This window comes from Equus quagga, chromosome 3 (assembly GCF_021613505.1).
Source record: "Equus quagga isolate Etosha38 chromosome 3, UCLA_HA_Equagga_1.0, whole genome shotgun sequence".
NCBI lineage: Eukaryota > Metazoa > Chordata > Mammalia > Perissodactyla > Equidae > Equus > Equus quagga.
In genome coordinates this window covers 50,765,018-50,792,621 of record NC_060269.1, presented here as the reverse complement: position 1 = coordinate 50,792,621, position 27,604 = coordinate 50,765,018, and the positions used below count along the sequence as shown (strand labels likewise).

The 27,604-nt window shown below is 42.0% G+C and overlaps 1 protein-coding gene across 1 annotated transcript; it reads left to right on the top strand.

The window, feature by feature from the left end:
• Window positions 1–428: 428 nt before the first annotated feature.
• TMEM192 (transmembrane protein 192) lies at window positions 429–27,604 on the top strand. Its single transcript, XM_046656824.1, has 6 exons — window positions 429–552; window positions 8,024–8,170; window positions 12,810–13,074; window positions 19,325–19,459; window positions 26,101–26,203; window positions 26,517–27,604. The coding sequence occupies exons 1-6, from the start codon at window positions 526–528 to the stop codon at window positions 26,653–26,655; spliced, it is 816 nt and encodes a 271-aa protein (XP_046512780.1). The 5' UTR covers window positions 429–525; the 3' UTR covers window positions 26,656–27,604.

The following is a 27,604-nucleotide window of genomic DNA, read 5'->3' as shown; positions in this document are numbered from 1 at the left end:
TCTGTAAATATGTCACCGAAATTGGAATCTTTATTCTATCGTGCCCCTCTGGAGCGGGACCCTCGTATCCCACTAGAGTTTCAAGCCATAAATGGGAACCCTAGGATTCTACAGCTGCTTCTACCTAGCTGTAAACAAACACTAAGCAAGACGGAAGAAAGTTAATGTTTTAAAAAGAAGCAAGTGACAGGCGAAAATAGTTAAATTCTTGGACTTGGAACGCATGCTTGAAAGCTCAAGTCTCCGGCCAACAGCAGACCCGGGCGGAGACGTAGGGAATCCCCAGAAACTGAGGTCCCAGCTGCAGCCGCGGCTGCGGCCCACACTTTCGGTCATTAGAGCGGGACACGCCCCTCCCTCCGCCTGGGCCAATCGAGAGCGAGGAGGCGGGGCGAGCGCGGCAGGGGGTGTGTCCGGAGTGGGGGCGGGCAGGTCCCAAAAGGTGGCGATTTTCCTGGGCCGGCGGCGCCCGGGCGCAGGTGGAGAGGCCGCGCTGGCCGCTGCTTCGGCCTCGGGCGTCGGGAAATGGCGGCGGGGGGCAGGATGGAGGACGTGAGTGCGCGGAAGTGGCGGGCGGCTGGCCCCGAAATCCGCTTCTTCCTGTGCTGGGCGCGCTGGGCGGAGACTGCGGGGGCAAGCCACCCTTAACCGGCGCGGCGGGGCGGGAGGGGGCGCCGAGGGAAAAGGCGCCGGGGCGGCGGGGGGTCCGCGACGCGCCGGCTCCGGGCTTATTTTCCCGGGGGGTGGCTGGCGTGGGCTGCGGGGCTGGGGGCGCGCGGGCGCGGGGTTCCCAGACGGGCGCCCAGCGCACGTGCAGCGCGCGTCTTTGATCCCGGAACTGGGAGCTTCACGTGACGCGCCTGGCCTGACAGCCCTTGCTCGGGGCGCGTCCCTGGGCGCCGGGCCGCTGGGCTCCGCGCGGACGCTCCTGGGGTGCGGGGGCGAATCTCCCCTCCTCGTGGGTCCCCTGCCTTTGCCCTGGAGGGCTGTGGACCTGGAGCGGCTGCGACACACAGGCCGGCCGCCGGCGTCCCACGGGCAGACCTGTCGCTGTCATCACCCGGAAACCCACGTTGGAGAAAAACAATGTCGTGATGTTTTGAATCTAGACATGGAAGGAATGAAAGGATTTTTAAATCTCCTTATTTAGATGGATCCAAACCAGATTCCTAAAAAAACTAGTGGCCTGGTTTACAGTGTATATAGTACGGAGTGATAGCGTAATTGCAAAAGTCTTTGCTTAAGTATATTAAAACATTTTTAGGGGAAACATGTATTTGTGCCCAGAAATAACTGGGTTGCCCCATTGACACATAATAAAATTTTTGCCCTGTGAAATGCGAATTTGACGCTTACATTAAAGCACTAATTTGGATTAATAAATTAATAGGAATATTTCTATGATCCTATCAGTGAATGAGGTAGATCAGGCAAGACACATGCAACATCGTTCAAGCCTTACAAGAGCTTAGATTCTTGTGCAGTGAGCGTAGTTAAATTATCTTGACTAAGACCAAACAACTTCTAACAATAAGACTAAAAAAAATTTTTTTTCAGTTGAGAAAATGGAAACTAACTTTAAGACCTGGAAGTAGGTTTGAGACTCATATATATATATTTTTAAATTCATTGTTTCTGAATTTTTGAGTGAGATTCATGGGTTGACAATTTATGGAAAAAGTGAACATCTAAGAGGAAAATGAGAGACTTAAAAAAATGCATACGGCATTGCTTCTTGGTTGGTGTAAAGCTGCCCCAGGTTTTTCAATCTGTAGCCTTTAGTTTAAGGATGAGTACAACCCTAGAAATCTGTTTCACCAAACAATTGGAGATTAGTGGTTCACCAACAATTACTTAGGAAGTTGCCTGCTTTTGGTATTTTGTGGATATAATTTCTACCATTCAGTAGAAAGCTAAAAATTATGGGCCATGTCATAGGCCCAGACACTTAAATGAGTTAAAAGGGGCAAAAGCTTTTTAGTCAGGGTTCATTGTTTGCAAGCAGTGAAGCCGACTCTGGCTGATATAAGGAAGAACGGGATTTATTTGAAAGGATATAGGGTTGACTAACATCTTGGCCTCTGAAAGGCCCTGAGCAAGGGAACTAAGTGACAGGAGTCCTTTCAGGGCCTGCCCTGGAATGAATCTGCCTCAACGGTGGTCTCCCTTAGCTGTGCTGCTCGCAGAGAGTTGGATTGGCCCAACCCTATTTGGTTCCTTGACACCCCTAGGCCAGAGGAGGGTGAAGAGTATTGAAGGACGTTCTCATTGAGACTAAATGCAGAGAGGCAGATGGTGGGTCCCCAAAGGAAATAGAGTTATTGTCGTGAAAGAAGAGGGAAGAGATACCATGTGAGCAAAAACAGCGGTTATCTTTTTTCGGGTAGTAATGTATTATTAATAGTGGAAATGAAGAAATTATTTGGATTAAGGAGTCTTCTCCATTCCACCTTTCACTTGCAGATGTGAGTTGCAGAGAATGACAGGGTGCTGTGTGTGTGGTTATACTACGTTTCCTATAGGATCCGTTGGGCCGTGTATTTGATATAGCCACCAAATATGTAGTGTTTACTGACTATCTAATAGGTGAAACAGAGAAGAAACCATATTATAGTCTCCAACCTCTTCAGTGTAGTCAGGAAAAACCAAAGGCATACACAAAAAAGGAAGTAACACAAGGCAGCATAAGAAATATTCCAAATTTATATTATGGGCAGTACGTTTTATGGGAGTTTTAAAGTAGAAAGAAAACACTTGGCAGGACAAGTTTTATAGAGAATGTAAGTCTTGGTTGGGACCTTGAAAGATGAGTTGATTGTGAAAAAAATAAGGGGATATTTGTGGAGCACTCCAGAAAGGTCATTGAGGCTGGATGAGAAGGGGCATGAGGAGGAAGTGGGAGATAAATAAAGTAGACCATTGTCTTAACAGTTGAGGTTTCAATGCTAGCTTTGTTTAAATTCCCAGGTCTCAAGTGTTCAAGATATTGGGCAGTCTTTCATTCACTTCACGCACACAGTGAGCACCTGCCATATATCCAGTGCTAAAGGTACAAAGAACATAGTATAATAGAGAGCCCTGCCCTTGTGGAGCACACCTTATTCCAACCACTTTGGTACCTTGTGCTTAGTATTCTGAGTTACAATAGAGATGTGTAAGAGTGCGTGTTCTTTACCAGCCAACATGAAGTAACAGGGACTAGATTTATTCTTCTGCCTAAAACAACAAAAAACTGTATATAATATATGAAACAACACTTCTTCAGATATTAGACATCAGGCAATGAAGCATAGTGCTCTCTGAGAGATGGGACGCAAATGATGTGAACCCTGTGATTGCCCCAGCTTACTGCCTTGAGAGAGTTTGTAAACTGTGACAGAGGAAGAGGGACCCAGGCAGAGCTTCAGCGGACTCTGAGTTGAGGAGATGGAGCTAAGTCTGGGGAGACTGAGGCAACTAGAGTTCACAGGACAGAGAACCCCCAGAGGAGAGAGCCGCACCGAGGGAGAACTCTGAAGATGTGCGGAGTCCTCATGTATTCGGCAGAGTCCTGTTCTGTGTGCCTATGAAGAAACTTCCCGAGGTCTAGAAAGGACCCACTCGAAAGGATTAGAAGGAACAGTACTTGATGCTCACATGGGGCCAGGAATAGTGCCGATTACACGAGCCAGACTGGAAACCTCATAATTCACGGGGTATTAGGTAGAATACTCAGTGAGAAAGGCTTTGCCTTACTTGTGGGGAAGAATTAGCCCTAGACCCAATATGGTGTGCTCCCACCTAATAAGTCTTAAAAGCAAGACAAAAAAGATTGAACTGTTTCTAAGTAACTTAACTGCATCCCAGACAAAGCTCAAGAATATTTATAGGAATATAAAAATGTCTAGCACCCAACGAGGTAAATTGTGTGATGTGTGGCATCCAATCTAAAATTACCAGACCATGGTAATTATGTGACATGATGGAGGTGTGAGCTAATGCTGCTGCTGCCATGGTGATTGTCATTTTGCAATATGTAAGTGTGTCAGATCAACTCGTGGTACACCTTAAACTTACACAACGTTATATGTCAATTGTATCTCAATAAAGTGGAAAAAATTGTCAGGCATGCAAAGAGGCAGGAAAATAGACCTATAATAAGTCAGTTGAAACTGATTCAGAGATGACATGCTAGAAATAGCAAAGACATTAAATTATTATAACTGTTTTCTGTATGTTCAAAAGTTTAAAGAGACATATGGAAGAAATAAAATAGATCCAAGACAAACTTGTAGAGATGAAAACTACAATGTCAGATGCAAAGGGAGTAGGAACAGCGTTGAGGCATCAGAGAAGGCAGCATTTTGGCTGAGACAAGCATGTGACAGGTGGGAAGAAGAAGCAGAGGCCCAGAGTTTGAAGGGGTTTCATGAGAGATAGGAACAACGAGCAGTCAGCATCAGGAGGGAGGGAGATGGCGAGAGGCGAACCCTGAAAGTAGCTTGGGAATGGATCGTAAGGCAGATAGGCAGACCAAGAATTCAGACTTTGTCCTGAGGATAATGGCAAGGTACCCAAGATCTGGGGAGAGAAACAGAAATGTTCATTTTGGAAGAATTCTGACTCTAGTGAGAGAGGTTGCTCAGGTCTGGAGATTGGAACGTACTAGCAAAGGCCATGAGAAATGATGAGGGCCTGGACTGAGGTAGAATAGAAAGGAAAGAACAGATTTAGGAGTTAGAATGGTAATGAATCTTTTGCGGGGAGCAGGGGAAAAACAAGAGTTCGAGATAACAGTGGCTAATACTTACTGATTGCTTACTCTGGGCCAGGCAGCGTTCTGAGCACTTTCCTGTGTAGTAATGCTTTCTCATTTAATCTTCCCAACAAAGCTATGAAGCAGGTGCTATTATTATCCTCCTTTTAAAGATGAGGAAATGGAAGCACAGAGAGATGAAGTACTTGCCCACAGCTCAGAAGCAGTAGAACTTATATTTGAACCAGGGCAGTTTGTCTTAGGGGCCTCCCTTAACCACAGCACTTACTGCCTCTGGTCAGAGTGGATTCTCTCCACAGCTCTCTGCTGATGAGCCCTTGATTAGTCTTTGATGCTACCGTAACTGAGTTAGGGAACGCTGCAAGGACAGGCTTTGAACAGTCATTCATCACATGTTCTCTGAGTGCTGACCGTGAGTCACTGTTGGGCGCTAGGATTACAAAGACAGAAGTGGGGAGTTAGTGTGTCTCCTGAGGTCTAATGGGGAAGACAGGCAAGTAAGAAGACCATCACAGAATAGTATCAAACGAGGTGAACACAGAATGCTTGGGAAGACCTGGAGGGGTGGCATGCTCCAGATGCTTGGGTGCCCAGAAGGATGCATGAACATTAGCTGAGCCAAGAGCTGTGGAGGCTGGGACATCTGCTGACTGAGAAAGAGCTGGAGGCAGAGGAGTCTTGAAAAGAACAGAAATAATCAGAATTGCACCATGAGTTATGACAGACAGGAAGCTATGTAGGCATTGAGTAAAAAAAAAAAAAAAAAACCCTGCAAAGCAGTATTCAATGCCTGAGATTGGAAATCAAGAAGCCCACCCTGGATCTGGGTCATGCCCCAGGTTACTGTATTATCTCTGTAATCAGAGTGCCCAACAGCCATCACTTACACCATTTGTCCCACTGTCTACCCCTTCCAAAGTCAAGACCCTTATCCTCTGTCTCCAAATCCTATTCTCAGGCTTCCCCTTTTTCCCATGGACTGTTCATTTCGCTCTTGTTCTAGTGCAGTTAGCTAATCTACATTTGTTGCATCATCTGTGCTATTCCTTTGCTAATTTATTATGTACTTCCCTGTAGTATTCTAGGCACTATATTCTATTGTATATTCTTGTTGTTTAGTTCTGCAAGCCTTTGTTCATAACCTCTCTAATGAAAACTGTTGATGCAAATCAGTAATCAATCTATAAATCAAAATTGGGGTGAGTTTGTTATATGAGCCAGTCTGAGGGCTATATAGCCTGAGCGGATGACCTTCCCTAAGGAAGGAAGCACTCTGAAGAAGTGAGGTGGACATCATGCTTCCATACTGTCTCAGAACAAGGAACATGCATCAAATATGACAAGAATGTCTCTTTGACTACAGTCACAAGATGTTTTGCTAGCATAGCATGTCAGTGGGTCACAAAATGAGCACAGTAGGTCAGTGGTCACAAGATTTACAAGTAGGTGAGTTTGACCCTTAGGTTCTGGGAAGAAATGCTTATCTATAAAGAGATACTGGGGGCCAGCCCCATGGCCGAGTGGTTAAAGTTCTGCGCATCCACTTTGGCGGCCCAGGTTCGCAGGTTTGGATCCCAGGTGTGGACCTACTCCACTCATCAGCCATGCTGTGGAGGCATCCCACATACAAAGTAGAGCAAGACTGGCACAGACATTAGCTCAGGGAAAATCTTCCTCAAGCAAAAAAAGGGAGGATTGGCAACGGATGTTAGCTCAGGGCGAGTCTTCCTCACTAAAAAAAAGAAAGAAAGAAAGGAAGAAATACTGATATGGGAGGGAGGCATACATCCCTGTCTTTAAGGGCATCATTCTTTGCTTTGACATATTGTAAATATTTAAAGCAGATGTACAGTGCATGCTGGACAGGCCATGTCAGGCCATTCTGGAGAAAACAGTCAGGCTGAGTTGGTTTTTAAACCAAATGGCTTCTTCATATACCTCCATATGTTAACATTTCTTGTTGCTTTTCATTTATTCATCAAAACATAATCTCCTTTTGAACAAAGTCTGTCTTATGTCCTTTTATCTCAGGCACAGTGCCTTATATATAATAGGTTTCAGTGAGGGTCTGAGATTGAGAGGTCACTGTGTGCACTGGAGACCTGAAGGTACTGTTCCTGTTGAGACAATACGTTTATCATGGCTAACTAGACTTTGAGGTTGCAGCTCAACCTTTGCTGGCTACTTTAGGGAATGGCACCTAGTTGTTTTCACTAAGAATCTGGCATCTACACACTAGTCTCCTCGAGGGTCTATCTGTTTTTATTAGTACTCTAAAATATTTCTGTCATAACTGAAAGTTTGTTTTAAGACCCCTTAGTAAAGCCTCCACCAACTTTCCAAAATTTTGTAGAACATTGAGATATAGTTTAAGAGTTGCAGCTGTAGGGGAGGAAGACAATTCCTCTATCCTCTAGGTCCTTCTGGGGTCTATGAATTAAAGTGACATGAGACAGAATAACAGGAGAAAATCAAACAAAGCTTTGTAACATGTATACATGGGAGAAACCCAGGAAAGCTGAGTAACTCACCAGAATGGCTGAAGCCACCACCTTAAATACCATTTTCAACTAAAGACAAAGGAGGAGTTTGGGGTTAGTGGTTTGGGACTTCAAGGGGGAGGAAGGCAATTTACATGGAGATGGAAATGCAAATGGGCCAACTATAGACAATGTGACCTGAGAGACACATTTTCATTACATTGCTGTTATCTTGTGGTATTAGCTCCTTCCTGGAACAGACCCTTCTATTTTAAATGCTTTTAGGCAGTTAGGGGAAAGGTCAAAGTTTCTTTCAGAGTCTTTTGTTCTAAACAATAAGCCAAAGAGACACATTTTGGGGTGGCCACTTCTCATCCACCACACAACCATATGTAATTATTTTATCAATAGTATAAATAATGTTAAGTCAATCTCCAAGTTTTGAGGGCTTGAAGAAAATTATTTGCTTTAATCTCATTATATATTACCTTGTTTGAAGGTAAGTGAATTAAGATTTCCTCTGCCTGTTTTAATAATTGTTTCCACCAATTTGTATACAGTAGTTATCTGGAGGTTTATGGTGTTTTTTCAAAATTGGCTTCAGATAGAGAGTGTGTTTTCCTGCCTCTTGTGTAATGGTAGCTGTTGGTACACCAACTGGTAACCAATGGTACGTAACCATTACTTGTGTAATGGTTTTTAAAGCTTTATGGTTTAGTGGATTTGTCTTAGAAACATAATCCAGGAAGTGGTAATTATAGCTTGCTTCTTTTTTTCTGCGCCCTAGGGTTCTGTGGATCTCACCCAGAGTGTTGAAGATGACCCCCTTCTGGACACCCAGCATCTCCCACATCATTCATTACACGCTCATTTTAGGCGCAGCTTCCATCCTCTTCCTACAGTCATCATAGCAAATCTTCTCTCGTTAATACACGTAAGTTGGCTGGGTGAAAGTGATCCATCCAGAGGTGATATTCTTAAAAAATACACAAGCTCTTCAGAGGCCAATGTGGCTATATCTGTCAACATTTAAAGTGTGCATACTTTTTACTCACATCTCTGCTTCAAAGAATTTATTGTAGACCTATCTGCACATGTGTAAGGATACTGTTTATGATAGCATGTTGTCTGTAATATGAAGAGACTGCAAACCACCACCACTCACATGACACTTCATCTGTCCCAGCCATTTGAAGGAATGCTGTGCCACAGTTAAAAGGGAAGTGGGGTGGATGTGTATGTATTAATGTAGACTAGCCTTCACAGTTACATTGCTGAGTAGAAAAAAGCAGGTTTACAGCAGTGTGTCCAGAATGTTCCTATTTACAAAAGGGAGTCAAGAGGGCTGGTGTGTATGTGTGTGATATTGTGATTTGTAAGCAATATATATCTTTGGTTATTCAGATGACCGAAATATATTTCTCATAGATGTTTAGTCTTTGTCCACTGTTCCTGGCTTACAGTTTCCAAAACCCTTGGAATTTCCTGAGTGATAGGAGCAATGGGACCGTCTTTTGTTATAATATTTGGGCTCCTGTCCTCAATTCCTGAAAATGCTTCAGAGACATAAAGGTGAAATGGGTATCTTATTATTCGTAGCAAGCTCCTTTCCACCACAACTCGGTTTATATTAATGAGATGACTTTTGGAAAGCACCTAAGGATGGGGGCTTGTTGCCAGGGGAACCGACCAGCTTTCAGTCCCTGATTTCAGGGAGGGGAGAAGGGCCAGAGGTTGAATCAATCACCAGTGGTCAGTGATTTAATCAGTCATGCCTGTGTAATGAAGCCTCCATAAATGCCCAAAAGGATGGAGTCAGAGAGCTTCCAGGTTGGTGAACCAGAACCCTTCCGTGTGCCAAGCCCCAAATTCCATGAGGACAGAAGCTCCTTTGTTTGGGACCTTGCCCTGTGTATCTCTTCATCTGGCAGTTGATTCATATCCTTTAATATCCTTTGTAATAAATCGGTAATCTAGTGAGTAAATGGATTTCCTGAGTTCTGTGAGCTGCTCTTGCAAAGGAATCTAACCCAAGGACAGGGTCGTGGGAACCTCTCATTTATAGGCGACCTGTCAGAAGTACAGGTAACAGCCTAGATTTGTGACTAGTGTCTGAAGTCCAAGGAGGGGGTCATGGGAACATCTGGTTTGTGGCTGGTTGGTAAGAAGCACAGGTAACAAGCTGTGCTTGCAGTTGGCATCTGAAGTGGAGGGCAACCTCTGGAGTCTGATGCTGTCTCTGGGTAGATGGTGTCAGAATTGAGTTCAATTGTAGGACACCCAGCTGATGTTGAAGCATTGCTTGTTAGTGTGGGCGACTTCCCCCACCCTTCTACCCCCCGCCCGCCACCACCCCACTCGCAGCATTCACAGGCCTTGGAATTGTTACATGAACCTTTTAACTAGTGTTAAAGACCCTTTTTTCTCAAGATTGGCACCTAAGCTAACATCTGTTGCCAATCTTCTTTTTTTTCCTTCTTCTCTCCAAAGCCCCCCAGTACATAGTTGTATATTCTAGTTGTAGGCCCTTCTGGCTCTGCCATGTGGGACGCCACCTCTGCATGGCTTGATGAGCAGTGGCATGTCCGAGCACAGGATCCAACCCCATAAACCCTGGGTCACTAAAGCAGACCATGAGAATTTAACCACTTGGCCACAGGGCCAGCCCCAAGACCCTTTTAACACTAGTTGGCACTGAGGGCCTCAGTGGAAGGCACACCTAATATATTTTATTGTTTACTTTTCATACTATTTGAATTTTTTTTTTACCATGTGCATATATTAGTTTTCCCATTACAAAAACAAAAAAGATACAGATAAATCCATATATCTTGACACAATAATTTATCAATTTGTTCACACCTAGGAAATAATGTTAAGCAGAGAAATCAGGTTACACCAGAACAATGTGTATAATGTTGCCCCATGTTTTATATGATAATAAAATTACAAATGTCTGAGGATTTTAAAAAGCGTATGTGTTGCAATGAGTAGATAAATAAGTCCAGATCTGATACACAGCATAGTGATTATAGTCAGCAATACTCTATTATAAACTTCAAAGTTGCTGAGAGACTAGATACCTTAATTTTTCTCAACACAAAAAAGAAATGATACTATGTGACGGGATAGAGGTGTTAGCCAGTGCTTCAGTGGTAATCTTATTGCAGTGTATAAATGTGCAAGTTGTACACCTTAAACTTACACAATGTTACATGTCAATTATGTCTCAATAAAAATAAATAAATTCAACATCAATAAAAAAAGACCCCTAAATGAAAACAAAAACACACACATGAGCAGTTCTGTTGTAGGCTTATTGATGGCTCTGCTCCAAGTCTGTTTCATTTCCTCCCTTTTGGTTATTGCAATCTGAAGCCCTGGGTGTTATTGCTGTTTGCTGCTGCAATATGGAAAGTCAAGAGGGCAAATTCTTGCCCCTCCCTGTGTGTTTATGAGGACAGTAAATGTGGTTGATGAACTCGCTCGGCAGCTGCTCCAGTGAGGTGCGCTGTGGGAGACGAATTCAGAACTGAGCACGTTGAGGAGAGCCGTGTATTTGTTTTCCTTGTGTGGATCTAGTAGGTTGGTTTGGTTCTGCCATGGCTTCCTGGTCCCCAGATATCAACCAAAGCACTTCTTCCTGGTACCGCCACATGGCAGAGGTAGCCTCCTGGTCCCTGGATTTTGGCCTGTTTTTCTTCTTTCCTTTTACTTTTTGTATAACATACTCTTTATGTATATATGTCACATGCATACACCTCTTTAAAAAACCTTTTTATATTAAATTGCATGCCTTTGATACTATGGGATTGATTGTCCCTAACTTTAGGACTAAGAAAATCTTATGTTAAAGAACAAGAAAAATTAATGTTTTTATTTTTTACTTACATGAAATGGATCAGTTGGATTCAATGTACAATGTATTACTTCATAGGGAATATATTGACTTTTTGAGTTTTTGCTTCATGGTGACATGCATCTTGAGTCACTGTAGCAAATATTACTGCTCTTGACAAATCATTTTGACAAATCACATATGTTTTACCTAGATTTATTATATAAGATTGCTTGCTATTGGATGCTTGGCGATGGATGCCAATGATAGCATTTAAATTTTTCTTTGATTTTTTAAAATGCAGAATAATACTTCCTTATTGTAACAAAGTCTTACTGAAGTGTACAAAGATTAAATCATAATCTTCCCTTGTCTCTGCTTCAGCCCCTCTCCCTGAGTTAATAAATGGGGCCAGTTGTAGCTTTTTCCATTGCCTTTTCTTAAGTGCATACAAATATATACAAAAAGATTAGCATATATATAAAAGGATTTCCCCATTTCTTAAAAAAAAAAAATTGGATAATACTGTATTTATTACTCTACAGTAGTGTTTCTCAAATTTCAGCGTGCATCAGACTCCCTGGCAGGCTTGTTAAACTAGATTTCTTGGCCACACCCCCCAAAGATTTTGATTTAGCTGGTCTAGGGTGGGCCTGAGAATTTGCATTTCTAACAAGTTCCCTGGTGATGCTGGTGCTGTTGGTCTGGAAACCACACTTTGATCTACGACTCTACAACTTACTTCTTTTAATCTTAACATGTCATAGACATCAATCCAAACTAATACGCAGAGATTTAGTTAATTCTTTTATAGCAGAATATAATATTCTATTATATGAGTGGATGTACCTTAATTTATTCGAGCAGTCTGCTATGGATGGACACATGTACTTGGGCAATTTTCAGTTTTTTGCAAATATAGAGGATACTGCAGTAAATATTCGTACCCATATGTCCTAGGCACTAGTGCTTTTACTTCTGAGGGATAGATATTTCCAAATTATTTTTCAACAGCAATTCCCAGACCAGTCAGCAATATATGAGGGTGTCTGCCTGTATTTTGGCACCAATCTTTTAAATTTTTGTCAATCTAATTGGATAGTTATTCTTGCTCTCTTACAACTGAAACAAGAAATAAACTTTTTTAAGCCATGATTCTTATTAGTTACCTTTGACACGCTAAATCAACTGTTGTTCATGTTTTCAATAAAAGAGAAGTGGGCAGGAAACTACATTTACTGTTAAGTACTCATCTCTGTTAGGTGGGATTTGGGGTGATTTTTGTTTTATTTGTGATTTTATACTTTCCAAATTTTCTGTTTAAAACATTTGTAAAAAATGTGTTTTAAAAGTCATTTATAAAAATAAGATAGTGATAGGGGCTGGCCCCGTGGCCGAGTGGTTAAGTTCACTTGCTCCGCTGCGATGGCCCAGGGTTCTGATCCTGGGCGCGGACATGGCACTGCTTGTCAGGCCACATTGAGGCAGCATCCCACATGCCACAACTAGAAGGACCCACAACTAAGATATACAACTATGTACAGGGGGGTTTGGGGAGATAAAGCAGAAAAAAAAAAAAAAAAAATTGGCAACAGTTGTTAGCTCAGGTGCCAATCTTAAAAAAAAAAAAAATAGGATAGTGAGTCATAGGTTTACAAGAATGTGCTGGGATGGTGATTGTTCTTGCTTAAATCCAAATATCGACTATTAATCCTACTGCTTTCCTTTCCGCCAGGTTGTGTTTGTTATTTTAGCGTTTTTAACAGGTGTACTTTGTTCTTACCCTAATCCAATTGAGGACAAGTGTCCAGGAAACTATACCAACCCACTGAAAGTTCAGACGGTCATAATCCTTGGAAAAGTCATTTTGTGGATTCTGCATTTCCTTCTTGAACGCTACATCCAGTATCACCACAGCAAGGTCAGGAGCCGAGGCTATAACATGATCTACCGATCGACGAGGCATCTTAAAAGACTGGCACTGATGATACACTCTATGGGTAAGCCCAGTTGTCTTGCTCTGCTCGTCGGTGGCTTGCTTGAGTGGCAAAAATGACAACAGAAAGAAAACTCGAAGTTTGACTTTATAATCAAAGATGTTCTCTCATTTTTGTAATAATGAGGTATGTTTTGACCACTAAAATTTGGATCACCTTAATGTCTTGAAGCTTTTTTTACAGTATATGCAGCCTTATTTTCCTTTGAAACCTGTGTTTGTTGTTGTAGGGGAGAAAAAACATCTCCCTCCACCCTTCTAGGTTCTTGGCCGAGACCCCTTTGTAATAAAGAAAGATTAACAGGAGAAAAACAAGCAAGTTTAATAACATGTGTACCTCCTGTCTACATGGGAGAGCCCTAGGAAAACTGAGTAACTCACCAAAATGGCCCAAACCCCCACCTTAAATACCATTCAAGGTAAAGACAAAAGAAGATGTTGTGTGTGGGGCAGTTATGGGAGATTACCAGGAAAAGCACAGTAAACAAGGGTAAGGTTGTTTTGCAAATTTAGCTGCTTGCCTTCTCCATTGCTGAGAGTTTCTAGAGATTTAGAGTCATCCTTCTCTTCCTGGTACAGAGGAGGAGACACCCTCACAAATGGAGATTTCCCTTGTAAGTATAAATGTCTCTTACAAAAGGGAAACTTCTACTCAGTTTTCAGAGCTTTTCCTGTGTCTGCTGCTTCTTCAAAATAATCAGTTAAATAATCCTTCAGCCCAAAAGGTATATTTTGGGGTGGCATTTTCTGTTCCCCTTCTTTATGAACTTGGTGTCCCTGTGTGAAATGTAGAATTTCCCCCCCTTTTCATATCAGAGGCTTTCATCTCAAGGAGATATAAATGCTGCACTTGTAGGATAAGAAGAGGGAATTGTTTTATTTCCATGAAGCTCAGTGTTTTTCTTGCATTGAGAGAGACTGTTACGTAATATGATGCATTCTCCAAAATGGAAACCTTCCAGAACAATCTATGAAGGCAAGATTGGAAAGTCCATACAGGACTTAGAGTGTGTGAATGCCTGTATGGGGGACTGGAATTGGCCACCCCAAGAAATGTCTCTTTGGCATGAGGATTATTTTGGGCTGGTTACTTTTAAAAACTGCAGACAGCAAAGAAACTCTGAAAAGCAGAGTTTACTTACCCTTTGTTAAGAAACATTTACATTGTAAAGGAAATCTCCATCTGCAAATGTGTCTCCGCTCTGTAGAGGAAGAAGGGGGATGACCTTATCTCTAGAAACTGTTATCAATGTGGAAGGAAAGGACCTAAATCTGCATAGTCATTTTACTCTTGTTTACTGCACTTGTCTGGTAATCTCCTGTAACTGACTCCCCTGCATCCTCCTTTGTCTTTAGCGGAGGGAGGTATTTAAGGTGGTGGCTTCAGCCATTTTGGCTAGTTGCTCAGTTTTCCTGAGCCTCTCCCATGTATACATGTCATAAAACTTTGTTTAGTTTTCTCCTGTTATTCTGTCTCACGTGAATTTAATTCATTTTCTGGCTGGAAGAACCCAGAGAGGGTAGAGGAAATGTCTTCATCCCCTACACTTGCCTGCCTTTATTGTTGCAGATATTTTAAAGGTTTGATGGAATTAAATTGAACTTCTTTAGGTATTTTTGCCTTAGTGTCAAAGTTACTACCTTTTTAAAAGACCCTCTTTTTTAATCTGAGCCCAGAAGAAATCTTGAAACATTTTGAAACCAGATTAGAAATTAATTTCTTCCCCAGAAAAATAGCTCTACAGCATTTAACTTTTATTTTTCTTCTGTGTTCTGTTAGGGCATTTTCTTAAAGGGCAAGCTGCGAGTTCATCCACTCAGTGGTCTCAGTGGAAGCTGAAGGCCATGTTATAGCAGTGAAGGCAGCATTTTACAGAGATGGCTGATCTTGACTCATCTTGAAGGGGCGACACTTACTGCTCCCTGAGGAAGGGCTTGGTTTATCTGTTCAACTGCTGATGTGTAGTGCTCCTTTTTGGCCAGAAGATGTCACCTGTAACCTTTCCTCCCCCGACAGAGATAAAAGCAGAAACTTATTTTTGACTACTGAAAGACCTTATATGTGCTGTGCCCAAAATTATGCTGTTTCTCAAGTGATGGTCTGGAAATAGAATTTTTGAGGCCCACCAAGAGAGTGTCTGATCTTTACCTTTCCTCTGACTTTCACATTCTTGCTAAACGTGTGACACTAATCATAATCAGTGTCTAAACAATTGGACCCTTAGTTTACTCACAGATGGCATCACTTTTATGTTGCTCATAAAAGGACCCAGAAAATCAAAGAGATTGGGGCAGGCGTTCACCTTGTTTCTATTTCCTTGAAGTTTTTTTTCTTATTTGAAGAAAAAGAAGGTAAATCTTTGAGGATATAAGACTTCCAGCTAATCAAAAGGCTGTAACCATGCTTTTTTTTTTTTTTTTTTTGAGGAAGATTAGCCCTGAGCTAACTGCTGCTAATCCTCCTGTTTTTGCTGAGGAAGACTAGCCCTGAGCTAACATCTGCGCCCATCTTCCTCTACTTTATATGTGGGATGCCTACCACAGCATGGCTTGCCAAGCAGTGCCATGTCCACGCCCAGAATCCGAACCAGTGAACCCCAGGCCGCCGAAGTGGAACATGCGCACTTAACCGCTGTGCCACTGGGCCAGCCCCTAACTGTGCTTTTTATTGCTCGTGCTAGTATTGCTGAATATTGATTAACTTCATTCTGATACTTTTTATTATTCTCTAGAGAGAGAAAAATAAATTTATTTATTTTGTGGAGATGGGCAAAGGGGCTTTGCTTTCCTTCCAGATAAGTCAAAATTATTTATCTGATTTATCTGTTCTCTTTCCTGAGATCCAAATACATCTTGAACTCTATAAAATATTATTAGTTGTGTAACAAGTTTCATATTTAGTTGTTAGTGGTTTTTTTCCATTGAAATGCAAACTTGGCCCTTTACTGAAAAGCTTCAATTTTCAGCCTGTCAGATGGGCCCAGACAGGTTTCTCTCTGCACTCTGAAAGGGTGCATCCAGAGACTGAGGACATGCAAAAGTGCAGCTAGAGGGGGTTACTCTGGACTGTAAATTTTGCAAGGAATACTTACTTATAAAAGTGAGTCCGAGTAGGAATTCTAGGACCCTCGGTCAGAGAGATTGTGTTCTGTACACCCTTAGCTCCCACTTAGGGCCTGGGGCCAGGGGAAGGTGCCTTTCTTGGAGGAGGAGCTGGATGGCGTGCGCCTGGAATTGCAATAGATTCTGTAAAACTAGAATTACTATAATGATGGTGCTGATACTTGCCATTTATTGAATACTTACTGTTGGGGCAGGAGGAAAATCCCCTCTCTACCCTTCTTAGGTTCTTATAGCTGGACCAATAATAAACTTGACGCGGGACCAGATTAGTAGGAGAAAAACCCACTTTAATACATACGAATTAGAGATCATAGAGAAATGATGCTCAGAGGGTGAACACAGGCAGTATATATATTACATATCTTTTACAGAAAGAAACAATAAATTTGTGAGGAATGACAGGACAAAGAAACTTAGATTTGAGGTGGGTAATAAGTGAGGAATTTAAGCAGAGTTTAGGTTGAGGTAGTAAATTAGCAAAGTTGGTTTAGCAGGCTTCTCGGCCACCAGAATCCCCTTGCTCTGGTGATAAGGATGCAGGAAGAGCACCTTTCACTGAGAAATTTGTTTCCTGCCCTTGGGGGAACAGAGACAGGAGGGTCAGAAAGCCCTTTTTGTTTCTCAAGTAGCTTTAATAGAAAATAATCAATATGCCATTGTGGGATATTTTGGGCCCCAACACTACTTAGGCATTGTTAGTTCATTTCCTTCTACAACAGGGTTTGTGTGAAAAGTGTTATTCCCCAGTTTAATAAAGGAGGAGTGTGGGGCTCAGGGTGAGGTGATGGCTTTAGTTCCTAAGAAGTGGCAGGTCCTACCCTTGAGCCCGGCCTCCTGGCTGTCTGCGCTCAGGCATGACTGCTGCCTCCCCTGCCCACAGGGACCTGGTTCCTCCTTGAGTTTTTTTTTTTTTTTGAGGGAGATTAGCCCTGAGCTAGCTGCTGCCAATCCTCCTCTTTTTGCTGAGGAACGCTGGCCCTGAGCTAACATCCGTGCCCATCTTCCTCTACTTTACATGTGGGACGCCTGCCACAGCATGGCTTGCTATGTGGTGCCGTGTCCGCAGCCGGGATCAGAACTGCTGAACCCCAGGCCGGCAAAGTGGAACATGCTCACTTAACCGCTGTGCCACTGGGCCGGCCCTCTCCCCGTGTTTTTTTTTTTTTTTATCCCCGTGTTTTTAATGAATAGTAAGTATTCCATTAACTTTTAGAATCCTTTTTCAGTGGCAAATGGAATAAAACAAGAAACAGCTAGGCTTATGCCTATGGTTATAAAACCATTAAAAGAAAACCCCCCACACCTGACCATGTATTGTTGCCATGTAGCGGGTATTTGTTGGGCCCCGAGAGAGTAAGCAGGGCAACACCCAGCAGGAGTGAGCTGGGAGGGGTAAACGGTGAAGGAGGAGGCTGGAGAGCTAGGCCAGGGCCAGACCATGAGGGATGCCGGAGGGGAGCCATCGAACCGGAGGAGCTTGTTGAGAATTGTGAGATTTAGAAAGATCCGCGGGCTCTAGCTGGAGAGTGCGTTTGGCTGGAGCAAAACTGATGGGGAGGCTGCTGCAGTAAGCCAGTGGCCAGGTGATCCCAGTCTGAACTAAGACGTTGTCCTGGGCAGGGCTGCCTCAACGAGGGTACTTGTATAATGGCCGCGGCATGACCCATTAGGGGAATGTTTTATTTCAGTATGCCTCTCCCACCGGGCTGCAGACTTCATCTCCCTAGAACTCGAGTTACACCCTGTGACCCACAGACTGCTGACACATAGGCATTGCCCCGTACATCAGAAATCCTCTGGGAGCCGGCCTGGTGGCGTAGTGGTTACGTTTGCGTGCTCCAGTTCGGCAGCCCGGGGTTTACAGGTTCGGATCCTTGGTGTGGAGCCAGCACCACATGTCAAGTCACACTGTGGTGGCGTCCCACATAGAGTAGAAGAAGATTGGCACAGATGTTAGCTCAAGGACAATCTTCCTCAAGCAAAAAGAGGGAGATTGGCAACAGATGTTAGCTCAGGGCCAGTCTTCCTCACACACACACACAATCCTCTGAAAACTCTATCTTCACTTTCTATACAGAGGTTTATTTTCCTAGTTTTTTTCCCCTTAAATCTTATAAAATTGTATTTGTCCACAAAACTAACTTACAAATTTAGCAATCCGTCAGTATACTAGAACACTGTGACATTTGTGAGTGTAAGGGGAGGGGTTTGGGCTTGTTAGAACACAGCTTTGCGTAGAGTGACTTCTGATAGATCATTTAAACATGGCTCTTTGGCTTACAGTTATCCATTTTGTACCAAGAAATAGAAGATAAGTCAGATAAGCATACCCCACGACTATGACCAGACTTAGATAAATATGTTAAATAAGTTTTAGGAAATTCGAAGATAAGATGCTATAGGAATCACTTCTGCCCCTAAACTTTTCCTTGACATTCTTTAGAATAAAAGTGCAGAACGAGGTTAAAATAGCCTTCAGAAATCAGTAATGGATATGCTGAGCAGGATGGAAATAGCTCATATTTATTGAATACTGATAGGCCCAGGCACCATTCATATTAACTCATTTCATACATATTAACTCATTGGCTCCTCACAACAGCACTGTGAGGAAGGTGCTATTATCCCCATTTTTCAAATGAGCAAGTCGAGAAGCAGAGGCGTTGGGTCATCTGTCCAAGGGTAGCAGTGTGTCCGGGTGGCCTCGATCATTGCAGCGTTAACCTTGGAGCAGCTCTGCTGCTGTTGTACGATGTGACCAGAACCGGCTGCTAGGCCCTCACGTGCCTCTGGATCCTGAAGAACTGGGATGATGCAAATTTCTAAGAACTGCCTCATTTTTTAAATGCACAAAAGACCCAAAGGAATGTCATTATCCATCATTCCTTAAAGCAAAAAATCGTTCCTTAGTTTTTAAGAAAGTCCAGATTCTTACATGTATATTTGTATTATGGGGCATCATTAACTCTTAGATGTGGGTTTTTTTCCCCCTCAAAAGATGAGTAGTTTTTGTTTTTTATCCTTTAATTTCCTTCTCTGCTGAGTATAAAGTGTGTCTGGGTGTGTTCAGGCCCTCATGGCTGTTGGCACTGGGCCCTGGCTAACACCGTGTTGGCATTTCTCCTTCTCAGGCAGCACAGCCCTTCTCCTCATCCTGTGCATGCAGCATTCCTTCCCCGAGCCCAGCAGACTGTATCTTGACCTCATTCTGGCCGTCCTGGCCCTGGAACTGGTCTGTTCCCTGATGTGTCTGCTCACTTACACAGGTGAGAATTACAACTAGGCTGTTCTTATAAAGACCTTTAACTGCTTGTTTCATCCCCACCTGAAGCCTACCCCGTTAGCTTTGCGACAAGGAAATTTGTCTGCGTAGCTGAGAACCTATTTATCGTCTATAGCTCTCACTGCTGACCACATCCAGAATTCTCTAATTTCAAACCATCAGGAAGATACCAGTGAGTCACAGTTCTAAATTTGTGCCATCAACAAATATTTGTCAACTAAAGTGAAGCCTTTTCATTAAAAAAACAAAACAAAAAAAATTAAAAAGGCCCACAAACTTTTGCTTCCTCAAGGACAACTGAAATATAAATCTGGCATTTAAAATTAAAAATAACAAAATAAAAATAAGTAAATAAGTAATGCATGCAAGACTGCATTTAGCTCAGACTTGCTTTGGGATAAACCATTTAAGAACCCACTTCTTTCTAAATCTGGAGCTCCCTGAGAGTTGGTTGGTCTGTCTGTCTGTCTGTCTGTCTGTCTGTCTCTCTCTTAAAACTCTCAGTGGTAAAGTAAGCTTAAGATATGTTAATATGAAAAATAGAAGGAAAGATACTTGAACAGGAAAAAATTCAAGCCCTGGAGAAATCGAGATTTCATTCCTGCTGTCATGCTGACATGCACGTTTAATCTGCCCGTAATAATAGCTAACTTTGTGGCATTGAGCACCAATGTTTTGTGACAATAGCATACTTTATCTAGTCATTTTGAAAGCAATCATTATTCTAGTTAAGAAGGAAGAAGTCATCTGGGCCTTAGCTTCATCTCATTTTCCTGATTTTTTTGCTGAGTCTCCTTAAGGCCTAGAGAACAGTATTTAGAATATGAATCGAGTGACTAGTTTGTGAATGTGAATGAATGTTGCATTCTTAATTGACTTTTAGAAATTTTTCTGTAGTTATCAGCTAACAATTAGCCAAATTAGGTAGAGAATCACATTTGCACCTCACTCTAAAAAAAGAAATGCACAGGGGCCCACCCCGCTGGCCTAGTGGTTAAGTTTGGTGTGCTCTGCTTCAGTGGCCTGGATTCGGTTCCCAGGCGCTGACCTACACCACTCATCAGTGGCCATACTGTGGCAGCAGCTCACATACAGAAAGAGGAAGATTGGCAACAGATGTTAGCTCAGGGTGCATCTTCCTCAGCAAAAGAAAAAGGAAAATGAAAAAAAAGAAATGTACACCACATACTTAACTTCATAAAAAGGGATGAGACTTTAAAGTAAGGTTAATTTTTCAGAATATAGGAAACAGCTCACTTCTTCAGTAAAGTGATCCATGTGACAGAAACGAACGTTGAATTATCTTGTTGATTGAGATCCGCTCCATTCATATCTTGTCTGTCAAGCACTGTAAATGGGGTTATAATTTAGATCTGAGCAGTAGATTTCATATTATTTTATAATATCTACAACTTTTATTTACTACAAGGGGTACAAGCCTTCAGTAAAGTATTTTCTGTAATACCTATAAGATGCTCTGTGACACAGAAGGAGGTGACAACAATATTCCAAAGATTGTGTGAATGTCATCATGTAAATAGAGGGAAATTAATACTGTTAAAATGTAGTCCAAGATTTATTTCTCTAGGATTTACTGTACCATTTTTTAAAGGATTTCCTGTAACACTTAAAGTTAATTACACTGTAAATAAGACAGGTAATGTTAAAAACAAAATGACAAAAACCTGAGACTGTTTGGAAGGAGGCGGAGGAAGCAGATGTCCAAGAATCCTGAGAGGAGGTAATTTTTACAGTTGGGCAGAAATATATTAGTTACATGATGCCTAGACTTGAGCAGAAAGAATTTTCCTTTTCCTTTAGCATGTATCACTTATTTTAATCCATTGTCTTCCTAATTAAAAAGAATTGCTTTGGTCCGTAGTCAAAGACTTAGAACCATATTTCATCTTTATTTACATTAATTTTTAATTTTTTTATCTGAATAAAATACACCATTCAAATTGTCTTTTAAAATCTCAAATTAATATACTTCCTACTTTAAGAAAACCTGATAATTGGTAATTCAGACTTGCAAAATAAATAGATGATTTACACAGGAAAGGTTAATAATTATTATGATAATTATAAATTTACATAGGGTAGAGTCTCTGCAAATGTTGGATTTCTTTAGAAGGTTCAAGTGTGACTATTTTTCCTCCATATTCTCAAGGCTTACTTTTTAAATTATAATGTTCCTTTAAATGTACTGTAGGCTCTGACAAGAGCTTTAGGGCATAGCTTCCAGGGACAAAAGTGGCTTTTGTTCAGTGTCACAGAAAATTTAAGGTTGGTTTCCTGATATATGCATCTTTCTTGCTTCTCTATACTAAAAAAGATTTTAGAAGATAGCTAGTTTTGATAATGTTGAAAGTAACTCTTTAAGACATGATTATTTGATAGACTAATTCTAACCTGACTTTGACTAATTTATTTGCGTTCTAAGTATGTGGTTAATCTCTAGACACCAAGATGAACTTTTCTTTTTGGGCACTAATTTGCTTGACTACGTCTATACGGGAAAACTAGGAAGGTAAAATTTAAAACATTTTCAGGTTACTAAATTTGATTAGCTTTCTGTCCATTTAAAAATAAGCAACATAGTCAATAAATGCTGCTCAGTTATCAGCCTTCCAGAACCCAGTAACACTGCCCTGAAGTTGTAAGAGCTTCAGTACAAGATGGAAGAAAATGTAAACGGCGCACGGGTCCACCTGTCTTTGTAGTGCTTTGCTGATCTTGCATGCATGCCTTCCTTGAGTTACTATGGAGAGAGTGGAAGATTCTTGTTCCACGTGATTTGCATTGGGGTTAATGCCTGACCTGTGATCTAAAAAGTCCTGAATGCATTCAATTTAATTTATTTTAAATACTGCAAAGATGAGTCTGAAAGACGGACGTTTTTATATTGTTAGACTATGGGTATGTCTTTTATTTCTGCCTCTTAACTTTTACTTTAATACTGTGTATCTATTATCTCCTGTGCCCCAGTTCAAGACACTTAGAATTGTTCCAAGTTTCTTCATTTATTTAGGAATTATTATGTGGAAGACACCATTTTAGAGAGAGAAGATATGAACATAAACAACTCAGACTCTCTGGCAGCCCTCATATAATACTTGATTCTCCGCCTTCATCTTACTGCATGACAGCTGACACGGTTGATCGCTCCCTCCTTGAAATGCTCTGGGACTCTGGCTTTCCTCGTTTTCTGCCTGTCTCACTGGGGTCCCATCTTCTCCTTTGTTGAGTGTTCTCCCTGATCTGTTGGTGGTGGAGCCCCAGGGCTCATTCTCGGTCTCCTCCAACCTGGGAGCTATAACACCTCAGGTTTTGTGCCTGTGCCCTTTGAAGCCATAGGTGCTTCTCATTTCTAACTTTCTAGCCGTACCTGAAAGTCAAGGGCTTCTAGTTACATTACCTGACTTTCTTCTTTTGGCATCGTACTGCCTGGTTCTTCATGGTCCTTTCTGATGAACCCTCTGCATATCTCCTAACCTTTTTACATTTCTCTTTAACCTCTTCACTTAAGCTTCTTCAGCCTAGTTCTCAGCTGAGAGTGTACACCAGAATCGTATGTGGAGCCTGGAAGTTCCACAAAGGGTTAAACATAGACTCATCATATGACTCAGCACTTGCACTTCTAGGTCTGTATCCAAGAGAACTGGAAACATGTACACATCTACACAAAAGCAGGTACACAAATGTTCAAAGTTCCGTTACTTATAAGAGCCAAGTGGAACCAACCTAAATGATGTTAGGATAAACTGATGAGTAGATAAACAAAATGTGTTATATCCTTACAATAGAATATTATTCAGCCATAAAAAGGATTGAATATATGAAATGAAGTGCTAATACATGCTACAACGTGGATGAACGTTGAAAACATTATGCTAAGTGGAAGAAGCCAGTCACAAAAGACTACGTGTTGTAGGATTCCATGTATGTGAAATGCCCAGAACAGGCACATCTACAGAGACAGAAAATAGATTAGTGCTGGCCTAGAGCTGGGGAGGCAGGCAGCACATGGAGAATCCTGCTAGTGATTCCAGGTTTCTTTTTGGGGTGATGCAATGTTCTAAGATAGATTGTAGAGATGGTTTGCACAACTCTTTGAATATCCTGAACTGTTGAATTCTACACTTCATGTGGGTGAATTGCATGATACATGAATTATATCTCAAAAGTTGTTATGAAAAAGGAAAGAATCATACATGGAGCTTTTTAAACATTTGGTACCTGGGTCTAGCCCCCCTTCCTTCCTCCTCCCCACATGCTGAATATTCTGGCTCATTTGGAGTTGGACGTATGATTCTCATGTTCATCTGGGTTGACAGTCACTGCCTTCATTGAGACCTGGCTCAGCCCTTGCTGTTTCTCCTCTTGTAGGCTTCTCTGGTGGAAATTACTCATTCCAGCTGGTCCCAGACTTATTCGGACAGGACAGTAGCTGTTATGCAGAGATGCAAGCTGTCCTGCTTGGTCTGTCTTCAGACCTGAGAAGTTGGGGACAGCCTTCATCGTTTCTGCTTATCTGCCCACTTGGATTAGTGTGCTAGGGCTGCCATCACAAAAGACCCAGACTGGGTGACTGAAACAACACAAAGATATTTTCTCACCGTTCTGGAGGCTGGAAGTCCGAGACAGAGGTATTGACAGAGTTGGTTTCTCCTGAGGCCTCTCTCCTTCGCTGGCAGATGGCTGCCTTCTTGCTGTGTCCCGAGATGGCCTTTGGTCAGCGCAAGCGCTGCATCCCTGTGCCTTTTCCTCTATCAGATCAGGGCCCCACCCTTATTACCTCATTTAATTTGAATTCCCTCACTAAAGTCCGTATCTCCAAGGACACTCACATTGGGGTTAGGGCTTCAAATATGAATTTTGGGGGAACACAATTCAGTCCATCATACCACTTATCCCCCAAAACTGCCAAGTTCATCAGTAGCCTCCAAATTGCCAAATTCACCAGATCAGATTCTACATGTCTTCACCTTTCTGGCAGTGAACACTGACTGCTCTTTCCTGATTCTCCTCCCGCCTCTCTGGATATTTATTTCCATTCCGTTTTAGCAGATTTTTCCCTACTTTTTAAATATGAGTGGGTATCAGCATTCTCTCACCAGACTCATCCTTTTTCATTCTCCATATTTAGTTACCATCTATACACCAGTGGGCATCCCCCTAATGAACAGAGCCGCCCCAACCTTTATATTTATTTGCTTAGTGATAATTAACATCGGGGTGTCCCATAGGTACCAACAAGATCAGAATTGAGCTGAGCATCTTTCTCCTCTTCTTCAAAACCTTCCTCCATCCTCCCCCTCCTCCCCATCTCGGCTAACAGTGCCAGCGTGCACCTACCTAGGTGTCATCCTGGATTCTTCCTTCCACCTTACTCTCCATCTATCAGCCATTGGTCCTGTTCAGTCCACCTGCTTCTCAAATCTGTCTTCTTTCCTTTGTCATTGCCACTGCCTTGGTTAGATATTCGTTCCCATCTTGCATGGGTAATTCCAGGAGGCATACTACTGGTCTCCCTCCCTCTGTCCTCTGATTCATATTCCTTACTTCTGCCAGCGTGATCACGTTCATGAGTAACTGATCATTAACAACTTCCATGTTCAGAGTTTTCTAATGGCCTAAGGGAGAAAAGCTGAAATCTTAGTGTGGCATAAAAGGCTGAACTGACTGCTGCCCATCCCTACTCTTCATGGTGATGGTGAGATCCTTTCAGTGACTGCCATTTGCTCTCAGGATAAAATCTAAATGCCTTGACGTGCCCCACCAGCCACTCATGATGTCTTCCCTGCCCAATTTTCCAGCCTCGCCCCTTGTTGATGCCCCCCTCCCACAACCCTTATACACGTACACGCACCTCAAGATCCTCAGCATTTGTTCAGGCTCTTCCTGCAGCTGAAACACCTTCTTCTCCACTCACCTAGTCTGTGTGATTAATTCCTGTGTTTCCCTCAAGGCTGGACTCAGGCCCTACCCACTTCCTTCTCTCTGACCCTCCCTCCCACCCCGGCTCCCGCTGAGTAAGGGGCTGCTTTCTGGGGCTGTCATAGCTCCTTGTGCAAGCTTCGATTTATGGTCCATTTCATACTGTCTTGGAATGTGGGCTTATCGTCTGTATTTTCCCCTGGACTAGTGGCTCTTTTCAGAGGGTAGTGCCAACAGCGGGGGTGTTGAAGTCATGCTTCCTGGATCAGAGCCCTGGCTGCTTCTCTGACTTCCCTGGGCTTCACTTAACTCGATTGTAGGAAACAGGAGAAATAAGAGCACCCACCTCAGGGGGTGGTTCTCAGAGCTGAACGAGGCAGTCCATGTGAAACAGTTCCTCTGTGCCCTCTGTGTTTTAAGTGCACAAAAAATGATAGCTGTTACTATTGTTATCAATAATAATGATAACCTCTGTATTCCCAGTATTCAGTACAGGCCTGGCACATGGTACACTTTCAAATGTTTGAGTACCTCAACAAACAAATCTGTTTATTTGCTTTATGAAGCAATTTTTTGCATATTAACTTATTTGAAAAGAATAGCCAATTAATGTAGTTGGAATAAATGGAAATAGAAAAATTTTCATAATTAGATAAACTGATAATAATGACTTTATTATTTTAGTGAAAATTCGAAGATTTAATAAATCCAAACCTCAGCCTGATGTACTTGAAGAAGAAAAAATCTATGCTCACCCCATCAATATTACCTCAGAAACTGGATTCAGGTAAGCTGTGGGTGGAGAGCAAAAGATTATAGAAAGAGAATTAAAAGTTTTTTCCCCCTGGAAATCTAGAACCCATTCTAATGCTTGTAGTTTACAACTTTGCATGTGTGCATTTAAAATTATGTTTGATTTGTTTACTTCCCTTCAGCTGTGGTGAAGCCAATCCCATTTTGGAATAATGCCTTGGCTTGTAACATCTGAGAAAAAGTAACAAATAAATATGCTCTACTGAAAACTGGTAGGGACCCATTCGCAAAGAGACTAACAAGTATCGGGGAATATATGTCATCATTAATATCTTGATTCTTTGCAGGACTATTTCAAGCCTAGAAGAAATTGTTGAGAAGCAAGGAGACATAATAGTATACTTGAAGCGGCACAATGCCCTGTTGAGTAAGCGGCTGTTGGCTTTGACTTCCTGTGACGTAGGCTCTCAGCCAAGTAGAATGTGAGAGGCTCAAGGTCCAGACAACGATCGCAGAGGAAGCCAGAGGAATTTAAGACTGACTACCTGACAAGCTGTCATAGGGAATTGCAGCTTTTGCCAAGTAGCATTTTACAGCTTTTGCTGGAAACCTGAATTTGGTTCTCACGTATGTGGCTGTTTAATATGTAAGGGCTTGTGGATCATTTGAAAGATACTTTGTAGAGCCTTGATAACTCAAGGACAGTGTTTTGCACATTTTGAAATTATTTAACTCTTGGTTTATCCTAACATCAAAAGTATCATTTAAACATCTCCTTGGCCAACACTTCTTTCACATGACATTTGAACCCTCTAACAATTTGGCTATTGCTCGAGGAAGTCTGACATGACAATCTATTTAAAACAGGGCTGTGATCAAATAAGATCTTCCCACTTTTAAACTGAGGAGAGAAGTCATTATTTCTTGTGGTTAATGTTTTTTCCCATGGAGCCTTGTCATGTGTTTTATATGCTTGTGTGGTGTCAGAGGACAGCCTGGCCCGTGTAGCTTTTATAAAGAATTCCCTCACTTAGGACAGGGTGTCACTAGGTGATTTACTATGCAAACTCCTACAGCTTCCCATTCTCCAGAAATAAGAGATGGAAATGACTCGGACCAGCGTTAGACTGACCAGTGCTGCTTGTTACATCAGCAGCACTTTCCATTGGCAACAACTGAAATACTTAGAGAAGACTTTAAACTTTCTCTTTATTTTCACCCTTCTTCAAAAAGTTGCCCTGTATTTCAGTATTGACTAAACCTCACTGGATCTGTAAGTTCAGTTATAGGAAAGGGATCTTTTGAGGCTTTAAGTTTGTCTAAAAAGAAAAAAAGGGACACCTTTTTTAGTCTTCGATTATATTTAAAAATTACGGTGGAAATAAACTGTCATATCAACTTATATGCAGATATTAAACATGTCTAATTCTCCAGA